Raw genomic sequence first — 17929 nt, forward strand, 5'->3', positions numbered from 1 at the left:
CGAGGTTTGGTTCCTGTGAAGGCTTTTAGATATTTAACCAATAACAAACAAAGTATAATGTGATGTTAACCGTGGTTTGGAATCTGAGTCTGAATTGCACACGGCTCGACTAATCCTTTCCTACGGTTTCCACTCTCCTCTCGCTCTCCTCCCGGGCTCGAAAAATAAATATGTGAACCCCCCCCCACACACACACACACACAACACAACAAACACCACACACATCACAGTGGTGGGTAGTCTAATTTTTTTGTAGTGGGTATATGTAATAATTGTATTCATCCTGTCCTCGAAAGCAACACCTTCAATCTGAACACCATCACACTTACCTAACTGCATAGACTAGTCTCGTGAGACTGTTATGCTGTTATCAACATGTCATGTATATAAGCGCATTTGTATGTGACTTTTAACTGCCCAGTGACATTACAATAAAAAAATTCTAAAAATGAACACAATGATGGAAAAAGCCCACTTATCTTCTAGGGTTGAACATTAATCGACATCCTTGTATCAAAATCTCGAATATGGCCGACTGCAAACACTGTCTCTGACACAGCTCTCACCAAATTTCCAACTATAATCCCTTTCCACCCTTCTCCGTGAGCTCCTGGGCTATTTTGTGTGCTCTGGACGTCTCATGTCGTCTAATCTTGTTTCTCAAAGAGGCCATGAGATGTTGATCTTGAATCTGAGGACCTGGATCTTAATAGTACAACCCACGTTCCTCAGACATAGACACTCGTTGTTCTGTGAGGACACCTGTTGATTCTTGTAGCTGCTGCAAAGAGCAGCAACCTGGAAATAAACAAACCATGACTAATGTAGCATAATAAAGTTTTTACCAATAATATCTGCCAGAAAAGAGCCAAGATTACTCAAAAGTATTGTAAATAAACCTGCTTACAATATTACATCATGCTAACAAATGCAGGAAAAGCAGATAAAAGGAGAAAAATGTTGCCTACTTTTTCAATAGCTAATTATTTGACAATCTACTGACAACTAACATAGTAGTAATATAATGGTGCAAAGTGTTTCTAAAAACAACTTTAAAATGACATGAATTAACTCTCATTTGCATAGTCATTGACTTTATGAATTTATGTTGTTTGAGATCAGCTTTTTCTTTGCATGTGTGCTGACATTTACGCTAACTTTTTTGCCCTCCACTCTAACCAAGCGGACTGCTCGTATTCTTACATTCCAGCTCTGTTACGTTAATGATTAAACCATTGCTAATTCCACTTACGCGGGTAAATTTGCGTAGCGCCGGGCCTCGTTCTCTGTCACCTTTAGGACAGCCGCCTGACCTGGCTCTTCTTCTGGTAGTGGTATAGGGGAAAACTCTCGGAAAACATAAAATATTTTCGCTGTTTTTCGTTTCAATGTTTGCTTCCTGTTTAGCGCCTCCGGAACGTTGAATGATCTGGACGGATCAAATTCTGATAACGTTAAGAGAACGTGCGGGTTTGTCAGAGCCGAACAAAGTGTGTTGCGTTGCGTTCAGCAACAGGCCAAAGGCGACGGAACAGCCCCCAGACTCCAAAAGTAATTAACACAGAAGGGGCGAAAGCGTGAAAGCCGCAGTCACAAAATGATGTTGTTAATGTATCATCGCTCATTTTTAAGAGGGCAATCACGAAATCATCTGGCATTTCAGTGGGTATACGGCGTATACCAGCGTATCACGTTAGACTGACACCACTGCACACCACACGACACACCACAACACGACACACACACACACAACACACACACACACACAAACACACACACAACACACACACACACAACAAAGACGTGGATAACCCCAATTTGGTGTTATTTGAGACTGAAGGGGATGTTGCATTGTTTCTTGTTGGCTTTCGTTGGCAGTTTTATATAGTATCTTAATAATGTAAATTTAGGTGAACTTCTGTTTCATTTGTATGCTTTTATTTTGAAGGCGAGTTAACGCGCTGAACCAGGAAGTGGCTGTAGCGTTTTGAAAAACAACGTGACTCAGAAAGTAATAATCTTTCTATGGTAACAGGCGGAGAATAGAATAACGGACCTGTATATTCTAAATGTTAGCACCGCCCGAAGAAGGCTCAAGCTCTGGAGTTTGAATACATTCTTGGTTCATCAGTAAGCATACGATCATTATTCGGAGGAAATGCTACATAAGACTATAACACTCCTGTTGTGCAAAATGTTGAATATACGGTATAACCGTAAATAGAGCATGTTTCTACGCCCCCCGGCTGCTCTCACTGAGGGGCTAACTGGTACTGGATGTGTAATCGTGTAATCTTTCATATTTCTTATCTTCTTGGAGATATGAACCCGTCTCTGGCTCTTTGCTGTAACCATGGACGTCTCCATCTGTGGGACGGATACACGGTATTCTGATCCAAATATAGAATAAAGTTCATAGCTAATAAATATTTGCAGGAAACATTCATATAGAATTAAAGAAATACAATAAAAGAAGATATATGTATACAATAAAACATAATACTGTAGTTCAATTCACGCATTAAAAGCCTGTGGCAGTTGTACCAAGTGTAATGCCTAGACAGATATATAGTCCTGAATATGTGCCTCATGGTAAAGCTAATACTTGGTTTTCCCATAAAAGCCTCGTTACCGTCCTCCCATGACTTCCTGTTTATAATATTTCCTGAGGTGATGTCCCAGGCTTCATTTCTCCTCTCCTTTCTTTAATGCTTTCACTCATGTGTCTCAGATCTGTAATGCTCCCTGTGCATATGGGATGCATTCAGAACAGAGACATAGTGCATTATGGGATGCATTCAGAGACATAGTGCATGCATCAGGCGTCAGAAACAGATCTGAGAATGCTAATGATTCCGCGGGAAAATGAGTGCAGAATAGAGAGGAATCTGCAGGCAGCCTGAGACACCACTGAGACACACTGAGAAAACTGAGAGACATCAGAGAGCACACTGGAGAGACACTGAGACACACAGAGAGACCTGAGACACACTGAGAGACACACTGAGACACACTGAGAGACACACTGAGGAGAGACACACTGAGAGACACAGAGACACACTGAGACACACAGAGACACACTTGGAGAGACAGCACTGAGACAACACTGAGAGAGACACTGAGACACACAGAGACACACTGAGACACACAGAGACACACTGAGACACACGAGAGACACTGAGACACACTGAGAGACACCACTGAGAGACACTGAAGACACACTGAGAGAAACACACTGAGACACAAAGAGCCCTGAAGACACACACTGAGCAATGATAACACACTGAGAGACACTGAGATTAGCACCTGAGACAACAACTGAAAGACACTGAGACACACTGAGAACACTGAGACAATGAGACACACTGAGAGATACTGAGACACACTGAGAGACCTGAGATACTGAAGATGCTGAGACACACTGAGAGATACTGAGACACACTGAGAGACACACTGAGACACACTGAGAGACTGAGAGACACTGAGACACGCACTGAGACACACTGAGAAGATACTGAGACACACTGAGAGACACTGAACACACTGAGAGAATACTGAAACACACTGGAGACACTACCGAGAAGGGGGACCGCGGGCACTGAGAGACACTGAGACCCAACCTGAGAAAACACCATGAGAACACAATGAGACCACTGAGAGATACTGAGACACACTGAAGACACACCTGAGAGACACCAGAGACAACCTGAGACAGCACAGAGCACACCACTGAGAGAATCACACTGAGAGAGCATCACTGAGAGACACAGAGACACACTGAGAGAGACACTGAGACACACAGTAGACACACTGAGACCACACTGAGAGAGAGGCACTGAAGAACACAGAAGACAGACTGAGACACACAGAGACACACTGAGAGACACTGAGACACACTGAGAGCACCCGGAGACCACTGAGAGACACTGAACACACTGAGACACACTGCAAGACACACAGAGACACACTGAGACACACTGAGACAGATGAGATCACACTGAGAGACACTGAGATCACTGAGAACAAGCACTGAAGACACTGAGACACACTGCAGAGACACTGAGACAATGAGACACACTGAGAGAGATACTGAGACACACCTGAGAGACACTGAGATAGCTGAGAGATGCTGAGACCCGATGAGATACTGAGACACACTGAGAGACCAAAACTGAGGATACACTACGAGAGAACACTGAGACAACACTGAGAGATACTGGACACACTGAGACACACTGGAGAGATACTGAAACACACTTGAAGACACACCGAGATACACTGAAGAGACAGCTGAGACACACCTGAGACACACTGAGACACACTGAGAGACACAACTGAACACCAATGAGACACACTGAGAGATAGCTGAGACACAACGAACACAACACTGAGAACCACACGGAGACCACACTGAGAGAAACTGAGAGACACTGAGAACACACAGAGACACACTGAGACACACTACTGAGAGACACTGAAGCACACTACTGAGAGACACTGAGACACACTGAGAAGACACTGAGACATCACTGAGACATGTTCTAACGGTGTTGCTCATATGTCTAACGTGTTGCTCATATGTTAAGTGTGGTTGCTCGTATGTTCTAAACGTGTTGCTCACTATGTTCCCGTGCCTGCCGTAATGTTCAAGCCGTAGTTGCTCGTAGTTTAAACGTGTTGCTCATAGTTCTAAAGCGTGTTCTCATATGTTCCCCACCCAACGTGTTGCTCATATCCTTCTAAGCGTGTTGCTCGTAATGTTCTAAGCGTGTTGCTTCGTATGTTACTAAACGTGTTGCTCATATGCTCTTAAAGTGTGTTGCTCATATGTTCCTTATACGTGTTGCGCTCATATGTTCTAAGCAGTGTTGCTCGTATGTCTAAACGTGTTGCTCTCATGTTCGTAAAGCGTGTTGCTCATACTGTTCACTAACGTGGGTTGCTCAATATGTTCTAAGCGTGTTGCTCGTATGGTTCTAAACGGGTTGGCTCATATGTTACTAAGTGTGTTGCCTCAATATGTTCCTAACGTAGTTGCTCATTATGTTCTAAGTTGTTGCTCGTATGTTCTAGAATGTGTGTCTCCATATGTTCTAAGCCGTGTTCTCATAATGTTCTAACGTGTGCTCATATGTTCTAAGCGTCTTGCTCGTATGTTCTAAGCAATGTTGCAACATATGTTCTAAACGTGTTGCCTATATGTTCTAAGTGTGCTTGCCATATGTCTCCTAACAGTGTTGCTCATTATAGTTCCTAACGATGCTGCCGTATGTTGTAAGCGTGTTTGCTCATAGATGTATGCTAAGGTGGTTGCTCATGCTCCTAAAACGTGTTGCATCATTATGTTCTAACGTGCTGCTCGTAGTTCTAAGCGTGTAGCCTCATATGTTCTAAGCGTGGATTTTTTTTTTTTTTTTTTTTTTTTTGGGGCCATATGTTCTAAGCGTGTTCTCATATGTTCCTAACTTGTTGCTCATATGTTCCTAAGTTGTTGCTCAATATGGTTCCTAACGTGTTGCTCATATGTTCCTAACGTAGTTGAGCTCATAATGTTCCCTAACAGTGTGCCATATGTTCTAAGCGTGTTGCTCATATGTTCCTAATGTATTGCTCATATGTTCTAACGTGTTGCTCGTATATTCTAAGCGTCGTTGCTCATATGTTCCTAGTGTGTTGCTCATGTTCCTAACGTGTTGCTCAATAATGTTCTTATAAGTGTGTTAGACATCATAGTTCCTAACGTGTTGCTCATAGTGCTAACGTGCTGCCGTCATGTTCTAGTGTGTAGCTCATATGTTCCTACAGCGTGTTCCTCATACTGTTCCTAACGTGTGCTCATAATTTCTAAGTTGTAGCTCATATGTTCTAAGCGTGTTGCTCATATGTTCCTAACGTGTTGCTCAATATGTTTCCCGAACGTGTTGCTCATATGATTCCTAACTGTGTGTTGCTCGTATTTTCTAGCGTGTTGCCCATATTAAGGCGTGGCGCTGGTCCTCTGCAGAACCCTCGCTCCTCTAGCGATCCGTCTCCATTGTTTTAATCCATTAAAGCAGTTTTTACCGAGCTCAGTTGTGCTCTATATTTTGACGCCCTCCTGAATGCATGTATAATCAGGCGGTGATTTCCATCTCCTCTGAGCCCCCTCGACCCTGACACTCATACTATGTCTGCCTTTTATTTGCCAGAGTGCATGCTGTCCATATGTTCGACCTAAAACGTTGGCTATAATTCTCAAGTGTTTTAAAGGCAGGCTAGAGATGGCGTTTAATAACCCCCTCCTAATGGGCCGACCCCCGCCCCCCTGTATTTGCATAGAGTGAATTAGCTTACGCGGCCCCGCCTTGACGTGACGCTTTTTATAAAAATATCGATTGAGGAGGTAATTTATCTGCTGGGGCACTATGATTCGTGTTAACCAGGTTAGTATTTTAGGCGGTCTAGTGCTAATAGAAATACAGGGGGGGGGGTGGGTCTGAAGGGGGGGGGGGCACGACCACCTCTGCATCGTCATTAATCAAAAGAGAGGATCCTTAGCACCATGGGACACCGTGGGACGGAAACCGTTATTACCAAATATCAGACAAAATATACACCATATTTAAATAAATATAAGAAAAGGTAAAAGATTTGAACATTAAAAATAAATAATACAGTAAAAAACAATGAAGTGAAGATTTAAATTATATGATTACATTAATTAATTCTTTTTTAAAAAGGAAAGATTAAATACGGAAAAAATAATACAAGAGCTCAAAAAATAACGAAGCAAATTTAAAACAGAAAATATAAATTGTGTTGGTATTTCAACCCACATATCAATGATCTTTAGCTGAACTTTAATATAATTTGATAATTTCTAATATTCCATTGACACATATATTATTTATATGGTATCATCAACGCAGGCTTTAAATACTTATTGCTTGAATGATACATCTGAGACTGAAGAGGCTGTCAGACTTTACTGGAGGACAACCGAGTGGACGACAAAAAAACAGAAGGGAGAAGGAAATAATAAAAATAAACACAAGGATAAAACACAGATATTAAAGGAGAGACGTTGAAAACTGGATTGTGTGTGTGTGTGTGTGTGTGTGTGTGTGTGTGTGTGTGTGTGTGTGTGTGTGTGTGTGTGTGTGTGTGTGTGTGTGTGTGTGTGTGTGTGTGTGTGTGTGTGTGTGTGTGTGAGGTAGAGGTAGAGGTGAGACATCATTACAGGAGATTATCTCTGAATAAATACAGATTACATCTCCATGCTCCAACAGCAGCAGGTGAGCTCTGCCTGACACACACACACACACACACACATTAAGCTCGACACACACGATGTGTGAAATTAGTCTTGGGTCTTGGATTTCAATGGGAAAGTTTGAATAAAGGGTTAGGTGTAAACGCATCATCATGCCTACCATTAGCCTCCTTTAGTTTAGCGGTGGTGACGTGAAGTCATGTGACCGTGCTGTAGTTCCTTTATAGCCCAACATTAGCCTCCTTTAGCTTAGCGGTGGTGACGTGAAGTCATGTGACCGTGCTGTAGTTCCTTCACAGCCTAACGTTAGTTTCTTTAGTGGTGTTAATAACATGTGGAGATTATCTGCTGAACAGGGAGATGTATTTATTTTTTGAATCTCTGAAGTCATTCTGCAGGTTAATGGAGGCTCTGCTCAGGGATCCCCCTCCTCTTCCTCCTCATAATGGAGGACCCTCTCCTTCCTCCTTATCTCCAGCTTGCAGGCTGTTTCAGGGAGATAAGACCCCCTCCCCCCCCCCTAAACACATGTCCCTGTATGTAATCTGTTGTAGAACATGGATGCCTCAATCGGCTCTTTATAAAGGAGCCCATCGGTCTCAGCTACAGGTGATGATCTACAGGTGATGATCTACAGGTGTTCAGCTACAGGTGTTACATGTGGTTTACACCTGGAACACAGAGGTGTGTCGCCTCTCTGATGGACGACACACACACACACACACACGCACTTAATGTGTATCTGCAGCTAACAGCAGAAATAACTCACTGCTTTAATTCAAATCCCGCGTGAACTCAAACTATTCTTTGTATTTATTTATTTGCAGTATTTATTTTTCACGTTCACTTTTCTTATAAATAATAGTATTTTATCCTTTAGATGTAATGTGTTTCTAAGAGAGTGTTTAGAATAAAAGTCATTGTTATAATGATGGTGTTTCTGCTTCTCTTCTGTAGGAAACATGTTGTATCCTCAGGATGTTTGAAATGCACGAGGTGCGTTTCAATGAAGACGGATGAATTAGCATTAGCTTGTTTCTGCTTCTCTTCAACGGGCAGAGCGCTGCCACATATTTACTCAAACTATTCATTGTATTTATGTCTTTGCAGTATTTTTATTTTTCATGTTTACATTTCTTTTAGATAACAATATTTGCTCTTTTTTTATTGATTTGTATTCATAATGTTTTTTACATTTTTCTACAAAATATTTCAGTTTTCTCTTTTCTTCTTCCTCCTGTAGATCAGAGGTTCATCCATGAAGAGTCAAATGTTACATTCATAATCATATCTTTTATACATTCATCAGTGCAGTGACATCATATATTATCTGTTTGATATTTCCTGATCTTTAATGATCAATCATTATCAAACATATCATATATATTATTCTGAAATGGACCAATCAAACAATCACTACTTTTACCGTCTTTAACTATATTCTGATGATAATACTTTTATACTTTTACTCAAACCTCCAGAAGTGTATTTTAATGTTTTCTTTATGGAATGTGTGTTATTCACAGACTGAGCATTGATTGGATGATCAGCTGCTGCGACGATGGATCTGTCCGCAGCGCGTGGTATTTCTATTCATCTCCTCTCTTTTAAAGGTGGGGTAGGTAGGAAGGAACCATGGTAGGAACGGAGAAACCAGCTCGAGTGCGCTAGAATCTGAAAGTACGTAACCGGAAACAATCTGCCTCTTCCTTCAGACTTCCTAACAGAGCCCCTCCTCCAACACACACGAACGCGCACATGACCAATGAGGGCGCGAGATAAGTTTGTGCTCAGATGGAAGGCTGACAGGGAGATAGGCCATCCAGTTACTTTAGCCGGGCCGGCTCAGATGATTGGTGCTTTTCACAGCGCTACGGCTTCAAAGCACTTCAGATATTCATTGCTATCGGGATGTTAAGATCATTCCATGGAATATAACAACAAGTGTTTCTGGAGGGAATGACCCAACCCACCTTTAAGCGTTATTTAATTATTAAACGTTTCGGTTTTATTAAAAAAATAAAAATAAAAATAAAAAAAAGGTAAATAAAATAATTTGATCTGTTAAAAAAATATCAGAAATGTCTTAAAGTTTGAATTTAAGATTTCAAAATCTAATAAAACCAAATAATCCAAATCGATCCCAGCAGGAAGTCCCATAATGATTATAATAATGAAGTGATTTCTGAAAGCAGCCGATGATAGATGGACCGTTAAATTAACTCATTAATGACTGACTCAATGACGTCATTAATGAATGAGTTAATTAATTAACCAGGTGAGCTCATTAAGGGGAGGGGGGCGGGGACAACAGGAAGCATTTGAGATTTTATTAAATAAAAGTGCATTACATTTGAACCCGCCGTGACACACAGGCTTCACACACATATAAATAATGTGGGGGGGGCGGTCTGTACAGGTGGTGCGTTCAGGGACCACTGGAGTTTATAGTCTCTGCAGTGAATACAAAAGGAAAGGAAAGCTGGTCTGTACAAAAAAACGGAGAATCACAGCGGGGGGTTCTTGGTATTTTTTTACAAGAGTCCAAAGAACCGGTACCGGAAAACCGTCAAACTGGAACCGGAAGTCTACGAACCGGAACCGTACGTCCTTCATCCATCAATTTGCAAAAAAGAAATCCTTATAATCTGAAAAAGTGCGACTCCAAGAGTTCGAGTTCATCTCCAGAAACAGGAAGTAAAGGAATAAAAGAAATACAAATAAAATACAATGAAAACATAAAATAAAAAAGATTAAAACGATAAAAGAAATAAAAGAAATACAACAAAATAACAGAAATTAAAATAAGTGTATTTTTGTTGATGTGCAGATTAGGAGCTGTCATTGTCCGAGCCGTGCAGCACGTGCACGGGCTTGTGCTTCTTGAGCAGCACGTGCAGCTTCTCGTCGTCAGAGTTGGGGTCCAGAGGTTTGTTGTAGTCTTCATCCTCCTCCTCCTCTTCATCAGAGCCCTTCAGCCTCTCTGTCTCTGAGTCCTGTTTCTTCTTGGCTGTCGCCATCTCCGCCGCGTGCTTCTTCCGCCACTTGGTCCTCCGGTTCTGGAACCACACCTGAGAACACACAGATAATAATACACACATTAACACACACACTCATTAAACACACACTCATTAACACACACACACACACACACACACACACACACACACACACACACACACACACACACACACACACACCTGATGCTGAGACTTCCTGCACGTTTTAAACTCCCTGGAAAAACGATGTAAAACTCCGCAGGATTTACACAAATCAAAAACCCTTCCGTCACTTCAAGAAACTGCAAGAGAAGCGCGACTGAACTAAAGAGGTGATTCCGGGCTGAGACAAGTGAAGGCTTCATTCTGTAGACACAATGTGTGCAGCAGTCCGGGTTTACTCTTGGATAACTAAACTGACTAAAGAAACTAACAGACTCAGAAGTTGCTGGATGGATGGGTCTCCACTCCAGATCAGATCATCAGTAAACATGAAGCATGCTTCTTTTACTTTTTTACACCATTTAACAAAAATATAACTTATATTTCCAGCCGCAGAAAAACATCGTTTCTCCTCCTAAGTGCAGAATACAGAATACAGATGATCTGATAACCCAGCAGGGGTCCGTCTCCTCCTGCAGAGCAACCGGAGAGCGAGTCCGTCCTTCACGGTTAACGCAGAAAGCTCCGCGGTTTGCTTCCGCTCGTGATAGAAATACAACATGTACCGGATTCACTCAAACATCTCCTGAGTGCTCTCCAGACTGAGCCTCAGGATGCAGACCCTAAACACAGAGTCATGATCACAGTCCCTTCCTGCAGGGTCACACTCACAGAAACCCGCTCTGACTCTCAGTGAAACTCAAATCACTGCAAACATTTGAATATATTTTATAAATCCACTTTCTTCAGGATTTAACTCAGTTTGCAGGATTAGTGAAATAAAGCCTCAGAGCTCCGGGACCCGGGTCAGAGCTCCGGGACCCGGGTCAGAGCTCCTGCATCAACTCCCTGGAGAAATAAAGAAAAGACCCCCTCATGCAGATCTCCCCGTCCCCTCTCTCTCTCTCTTAGATCTGCTTTAACACTCCACGAAACTAATGCTGCAGAAACCATCTACCCTCTGAGGAGGAAGTGTATGTTAAACACCATCTGCACACACACACACACACACACACACACACACACACACACACACACACACACACACACACACACACACACACACACACACACACACAGTCCACTTCTCTCCCGTGTTAGGTCCGGAGCCACTAACTCTGCGTCTTGTATTTGTAGCTCTGCAGAAACAACGAGCAGAATTTAAACTGAATTCAAATCAATATATTTAAACTTCAACATAATATGAATCAAACTTCTTTATGAAGTGGACTCGATGCAGAATGACGCGCTGCACGTGTTGCATGACACGTGCATTATGGGATGTTCCAGAGGCCGCAGGGTCACGTGATGCCTGAGGGTTCAAGCTAAATAATTTAAAGCTCGTTTTCATTTTCTGCGAATAAATACAGTTGAAATGAAATGAGAGAAAATGTGTTTAAAAAGTTTAAATGATAACTGATGAAGGAGCAGGTTTTTAAAAGCATCACATGTTTGGGAGTCTGAGGAGAATAGCTCAGTGTCTCTCTGTTCCTCCTCGCGATGAGGAAACATGTTCTAATGTTGAGGAAAGCGCGTTTTTAGGAATGTGTTTAAATATCTGTTATATCCTGCATGCTGTAGAGTTTCTAAAGGCATCGTGGGAAATGTGTTTTTAAAAGGTGTGTTTAAATTAAAATGGATTAATTAGCATTTTCCTAAATGTGGAGGTAATTAATTTAATGTTGTTTTGAGTTCATTAGATTTAATGTGTTTAAACGAAAAGTCATTATTATCATTTCCGGTTTTCTTCTCTTTGGGTCTTTTGAAAGTGAAGTGTGTTTTTAGGAGAAGTGTGCGCGCGTGTGTGTATGTCTGCGCGTGTGCGTGTACCTTGACCTGGCTCTCCGTCATTCCCAGAGAATAGGCCAGCCTCGCGCGCTCCGGCCCCGCGAGGTACTTGGTCTGCTCGAAGGTTTTCTCCAGAGCAAAGATCTGCTGTCCGGAGAAGGTGGGCCGGGTGTGCTTCCTCTTCCCGTCCCGGTCCAGCAGCACCGAGCCGTGATCTGGGGGGGGGGACACGGGTTAATACACATGTTCTCACACAGAGGGAGAGAAACTGATTTATTTGTTGTTTTGTCTGTCTGACTGTTTTTTGTTTTGTTTTATATATTCCTGTTTTTCTGTAAAGCGACCTTGGGCCCCCTGAAAGGCTCTACATGTCAGTTATTATAGCAGACAGCGATGATCTCTGGAGGAGTGTGTGTTGCACCGTGCACACGAAACAATCGTTAAGGGTTATAACTGTGGGAGTAAACATGACAAGTGCTGCTGTTTGTCTGTCGTTGTTTGTTGTTGTTGTTGTTCTGTCTGTTTTGTCACGTGTTTTCCCTAATTGTCTCACCTGAAAATAAAAATATATTGAAAGGGAATAAACCATGTTCACACAGAGCTGAGGGGAGAGGAACTGGTTCATGAACACGTGTTCTTAACTTCATGTGTAAACGGAAGAAGAGCCAGGACTCTGAAGGTCCATCAAAGCGGCCCAAAGACCCTGAGAGAGAGACCCCCCCCCCCCTGCCTTAGCCTACATATGTAGCCTATACAAAAACAGTAAAAATAGATGCACTGCTCCCACACTGTGGAGCCTAGATACATGTGTGTATTATTGTATGTGTGTGCAAGTACGTTTTGTATTATAATATTTTCTAGAAGCATGTCTTTGTATGAAGGACCCTGTCTGCTCATTATTGTAACAACAACGAAAAACAATAAAAAATATATTTTCGAATGTTTATTTCTAGTGTCTTAATTTCTCTTATTATAATACCTTTATTAGTCCCGGGGACATTTACGATTTATTTCATGTACATTGCCTTCTTTTGATGATACGCAAACATGTCTCAAATTGAGATCAAGAAAGTACATCCATCCATCTATCTATCTATCTATCTATCTATCTATCCATCCATCCATCTATCTGTCTATCTATCCATCCATCCATCTATCTGTCTATCCATCCATCTATCTATCTATCCATCTATGTATCTATCTAATAAACACATGTTCTCTCTCAGCTGCAGGAGAACCGGAACCGGGTAAAACACGTGATAAAGCTCCGTTGGTCCACCGGGACATGGTCATTAGAAATAATAATAATAATAATAATAATAATAATAATAATAATAATAATAATAATACATTTAATTGTATAGCGCTTTTTCTAATGCTCAAAGACACTTTGCAGAACATCAGAAACACAAACAGAATTCCCAATCCTTGTGCAAGAAATGAAATGAGACTATTTGGACTGAAATGTCAAACGGTCACGTGTTGAGAGTTCTTTGTGAACACAGTGTTTCCCTGGAATAACGGAGATATGACAGGGTGTTGTTCAGAGATACCCGGACCGAGAGAGAGACCCGGACCGAGAGGGTCTGAGGACAGAGGGTATGAGGACAGAGAGGGTCTGAGGACAGAGAGGGTCTGAGGACAGAGAGGGCCTCACGGGACGGAATGTGCAGAAAGAGTCCTGTAAGCAGGGCGCCGTAAGGGGGTGAAAAGTTAGGACGATTCTAAGGGCCCGTGACTGACAGGGGCCCATAGAATTTTAGAACATTAAGAAAAAAATGTTTAAGTAATGTGATATATTTTCATGGGGCCCAAAATCCCTGCCTGTAAGAGTCCAGTAGGAGCAGAAGGAACAAAACAAACCGGGAACCGGAGCTCAGACTGAAAGTGAACTGAAGGAGAAATGGTGCAAAAAAAAGTCATTTTCGAGACAAAAAGGAAGAGGAATAAAAAGCGTGAATTTACAATTTAGGAAAAATAGAAACAGAAATTTAAAAAAACAATTAAGAAAGAGACAGTGATTTCAACAATAACGAAAGAACAGGAGGAAGGACAGGATGGATTATGGGTAAATGCCTTTGATTACAGCGTTTCACTTGATGGATAAATAACAGCCTGTTATTAAAGTTATTAGTTATTATATCTTAAGGGGTTTTATCTTTTATATATTTACTGCATTTTATTCGTATTGTTCTCGTTGTTAAAAAGTCTCGTGTCCTCCAGAGAATGTAACCCTCTGTCGAGAGACCCATGTCTCCGGGTTAAGGTGCAGACTTCAGGAAGAGCCTGTTTCACACAAAGTGTATTTAATTATAATTATTGCTTTAATAAAAACCTGTTTCTGATTCATTTTAGATGTAAATATATTAGTATTTAAGAGCGACCGGTTCATTTATCATCTCATCATTTCAACACGCTTTTATATTTCTAAACGTTAATAAATTCATTCTTATTGAAACTAAATCATCTCATTTCAATAAACCCGTTTCCACTCCGGGCGGGAGTCGTTCCAGTTATTCAATGTATTTAACTAAATAACCCCTTTTCTGCTCAGACATGTAAAATATAAAACAGTTTCTAGTCCCGTGGGGGGGGGGGGTCGTAGTTATTCAATGTATGGAACAGATAATTCAATTCAATTCAAGTTTATTTAAATAGTCCAAAATCACAAATCCTATTTGTCTCAGAGCGCTTCACAAGTCAACACAAATGTGAAACAATGTAAACACAACTAACGTATCTTACAAGATCAATGTGAAAATACCACTTTAAAAAGCAACATAATACAATGACACAATTACACTTAGAGTACAATAAATACAATTCCAAAAAACGAAGGGTCCATGAGGATGTATATAAAAGGGGGTTTAAAACCAGCGTGAACTGAAGAGGAAAGTCTTCAACCTGCTCTTAAATGTGTGGACACTCTGCCTCCCTGACCGCCTCTTTGGTTCAGAGGAACGGGGCTTGGTGGCCGAAAGCTCTGTGGACTCTGGGAACCACCAACAGACCTGCACTCTGGGACCTTAATTATATTCTAATTATTGCATTTATTTAATAAAATCAGTTTTTAAATAATTTAATTCCTCCGAAATGAGAACGCGTTTCCACGCACGGGGGGGGTGCAGGGTCTTATTCTAATCATTGCATTTTTTTAACTAAATATCTCCTTTCCTCAGAGATGTGAAACAGTTTCCCGGCAGCAGGTTTTATTCCAATGATTTAATGAATGGAATAAATAACTATTTTCTTCCAGTTTCTAAATAACTTTCTCCGCAGAAATTGAAGTTTTAAAATAAATCCCAGACTTTTAAAATATAAACTCGTGTCCACGCGAAGCTTCGGGTTTTCATTGTAATTAAAGAATTTATTTAACAAAATAACTCCTTTTTTCTCCCAGTTTTTAAATAACTTTCTGCTCAGAAATGAAAAAGAAAGAGATTGCACTCACGGGGGGAGCAGGAGAAGCGCGCGTCCCTCCAGTGGGGGGGGGGACTCTGCAGGACCCCGGGCCAGAAGAGGGGGGTCCGGCCCGCGGGAAGCTCACTGAGGGGCTTCGGGTACCGGGGGCTGAAGAACAGTCCTGGGGGATGGCACCGGGGGGCCAGCGCGGAGCCCAGCAGCCCCCCCGGGCAGGAGGCGCTTCCTCCGGCCAGCAGCAGCGCGGAGGGCCGGCTCAGAATGTCGTTAATCCCGTGGGGGGTTGCGGAGGAACACAGAGCCGAAGAACAGCCCTTCAGACCCGGGGAGCAACCGGCCACTCCCCCGGGGTTCGGAGAGGTCGAAGAGGAGCCGGAGGAGGAGAAGGCCGGGTACAGGGGGGGGGTCTTCATCTCATGAGCCATGCTGTGCAGAGCCGCCAGGGGGGGGGTTCCGAGGAGGAAGCTCTGCCCGTCCATCGAGGATAACATCACGGACTACCAGGAGGAGGAACACCGGGACACTGGAGCTCTGAGGCCGGGGGCAGAGCCCATCTCAGCCCGGGACATCCGGGGGGAGAGAGGGAGAGAGGGAGAGAGGAGAGAGTGAGGAGGAGACTGAGGGAGAGTGTGAGGGAGAGAGGAGTGTGTGAAGAGAGGATAGTGTGAGGAGGAGTGTGTGAGGGAGAGTAGGAGGAGTGTGTGAGGTGTGTGTGAGGGACAGTTTGTGAGAGAGAGGTGTGTTTGTGTGTGTGTGTGTGTGTGTGTGTGTGTGTGTGTGTGTGTGTGTGTGTGTGTGTGTGTGTGTGTGTGTGTGTGTGTGTGTGTGTGTGCGTGGGAGAGTGTGTGAGGAGGTGTGTGTGAGATAATAGAACATGATCATCTGTCTATGAGCTGCACAGCAAACTTTACTCAGGACACCACGGGGGGGGAGACAGGGGGCTGCGCTGATTGGCTCTTCTGAAGCCGACGCAGGCCGCTGGATTTAGGGGAGCCTCCTGATTGGCTGAGAGGCTCAGCGCTAATCCTGGATGAGCTAATCATTAATACCTAAAATCCTAACATCTGATGTTATTCTCTGGGAATAACGGAGAGCCAGGTAAAGGTACACACACATACACATGCACACACACACATGCACACACACATGCACACACACACGCACACACGCATGCAAACACACACACACGCACACACACACACTCTGCACGTTGAAGAAAAGCAGGAACAAGCTAAGGCTAATAGTTTGATATGTTTTGATAATAATTCATTCATTGTGATTATTTGAATGTATTTATGTCATTAGTTAGTTTTAGTTGTTATACTTTAATACTCAGTGTTTTCTCCCGGTGTGTTTTACAGTTTGTTTAACTGTTTCACAAATCATGCGGAATATATTTTATTATTCAAATTAAATAAATATATCTGTTGAATTATTGTTGTTATCTCTAAAGTGTTATTATTATTGAATACATTTAATTTAAACTTGAACACAACTTTTAAATTTGATTCTTACTTTTAGAGATATTAAACATTGTTCAGACCTTGTTTTAGAGGTTTTCTTCACAGTTTAACATTAACTAGAGTGCGTGATGTCACAGCTGGGTAGAACATCTTGAAATTTGCCTTCATATTTTTTTTTCAAACCCTACATTCCTGAGACATAATTTATCATGACAAACGTAGGAAAACATCTCCTATGAAAATATTCAAAAAGTGCTCAAACTTCACATGTGTGCTAACAGTCCAGCCGTGAAGACATCTACGGGACAGTTTTGAGATTTCTTCAAATGCCGTTGCCATGGCAACACAATGCTCGCCATGAAACACGGTTTTCTCATAACTTCAGTGAAAATGCTCCAAACAGCCCAAAACTTCACAGGTTTGGTAACGATGCAGCCATCAACGCATCTAAGCGTATTATGGGGTGTCATCAAATGCCGTTGCCATGGCGACAGATCATTCGCCATCAAGTTAGTTCAGAAGGTTGCAGTTCAAATATTCTGCTGCTTTTCCAAGCCTTTTTATTTTATTTTCTTCTCTCATCACACATTCAAGCCCCCAGTATTCATGTATCATTTCAATCTCAATTCTTCACTTTCTTCTTACACATTACATTTCAGCATAGCAGTTTAGAGTCAGCTTTTCAGCATAAGGCATTCCACTAGCAATTTCATCTGGAGCTCACATTATAAATAAACAACCGTTGTTTTTTAGTTAAAAGGTCTAATTTATGATCTCAGTTTGTGTAGTGTGTGTGTGTGTGTGTGTGTGTGTGTGTTGGTGTGTGAGGGGGTGTGTGTGAGATA

The 17929-nt window shown here is 42.1% G+C and overlaps 2 protein-coding genes across 2 annotated transcripts in view; both read right to left on the reverse strand.

The window, feature by feature from the left end:
- LOC104949090 (tyrosine-protein kinase Fer-like) overlaps positions 1-13851 on the reverse strand; it is a 17511-nt gene extending 3660 nt beyond the window's left edge. Inside the window, exons 1-2 of the mRNA XM_010775374.1 lie at positions 13845-13851; positions 595-598 (exon numbers count right to left, since the gene is read on the reverse strand). The gene's annotated coding sequence lies outside the window, so the exon portion shown is untranslated. The remainder of the gene's footprint in view (positions 1-594; positions 599-13844) is intronic.
- nkx6.1 (NK6 homeobox 1) lies at positions 10071-16231 on the reverse strand. The gene is made up of 3 exons (XM_010775372.1): positions 15653-16231; positions 12244-12416; positions 10071-10323 (listed from the first exon to the last, which is right to left on the reverse strand). Exons 1-3 carry the CDS (start codon positions 16110-16112, stop codon positions 10084-10086), a joined length of 873 nt encoding a protein of 290 aa, XP_010773674.1. The 5' UTR covers positions 16113-16231; the 3' UTR covers positions 10071-10083.
- Positions 16232-17929: the final 1698 nt, after the last annotated feature.

This window comes from Notothenia coriiceps, unplaced genomic scaffold (assembly GCF_000735185.1).
Source record: "Notothenia coriiceps isolate Sejong01 unplaced genomic scaffold, NC01 NC01_scaffold00015689, whole genome shotgun sequence".
Classification (NCBI taxonomy): domain Eukaryota; kingdom Metazoa; phylum Chordata; class Actinopteri; order Perciformes; family Nototheniidae; genus Notothenia; species Notothenia coriiceps.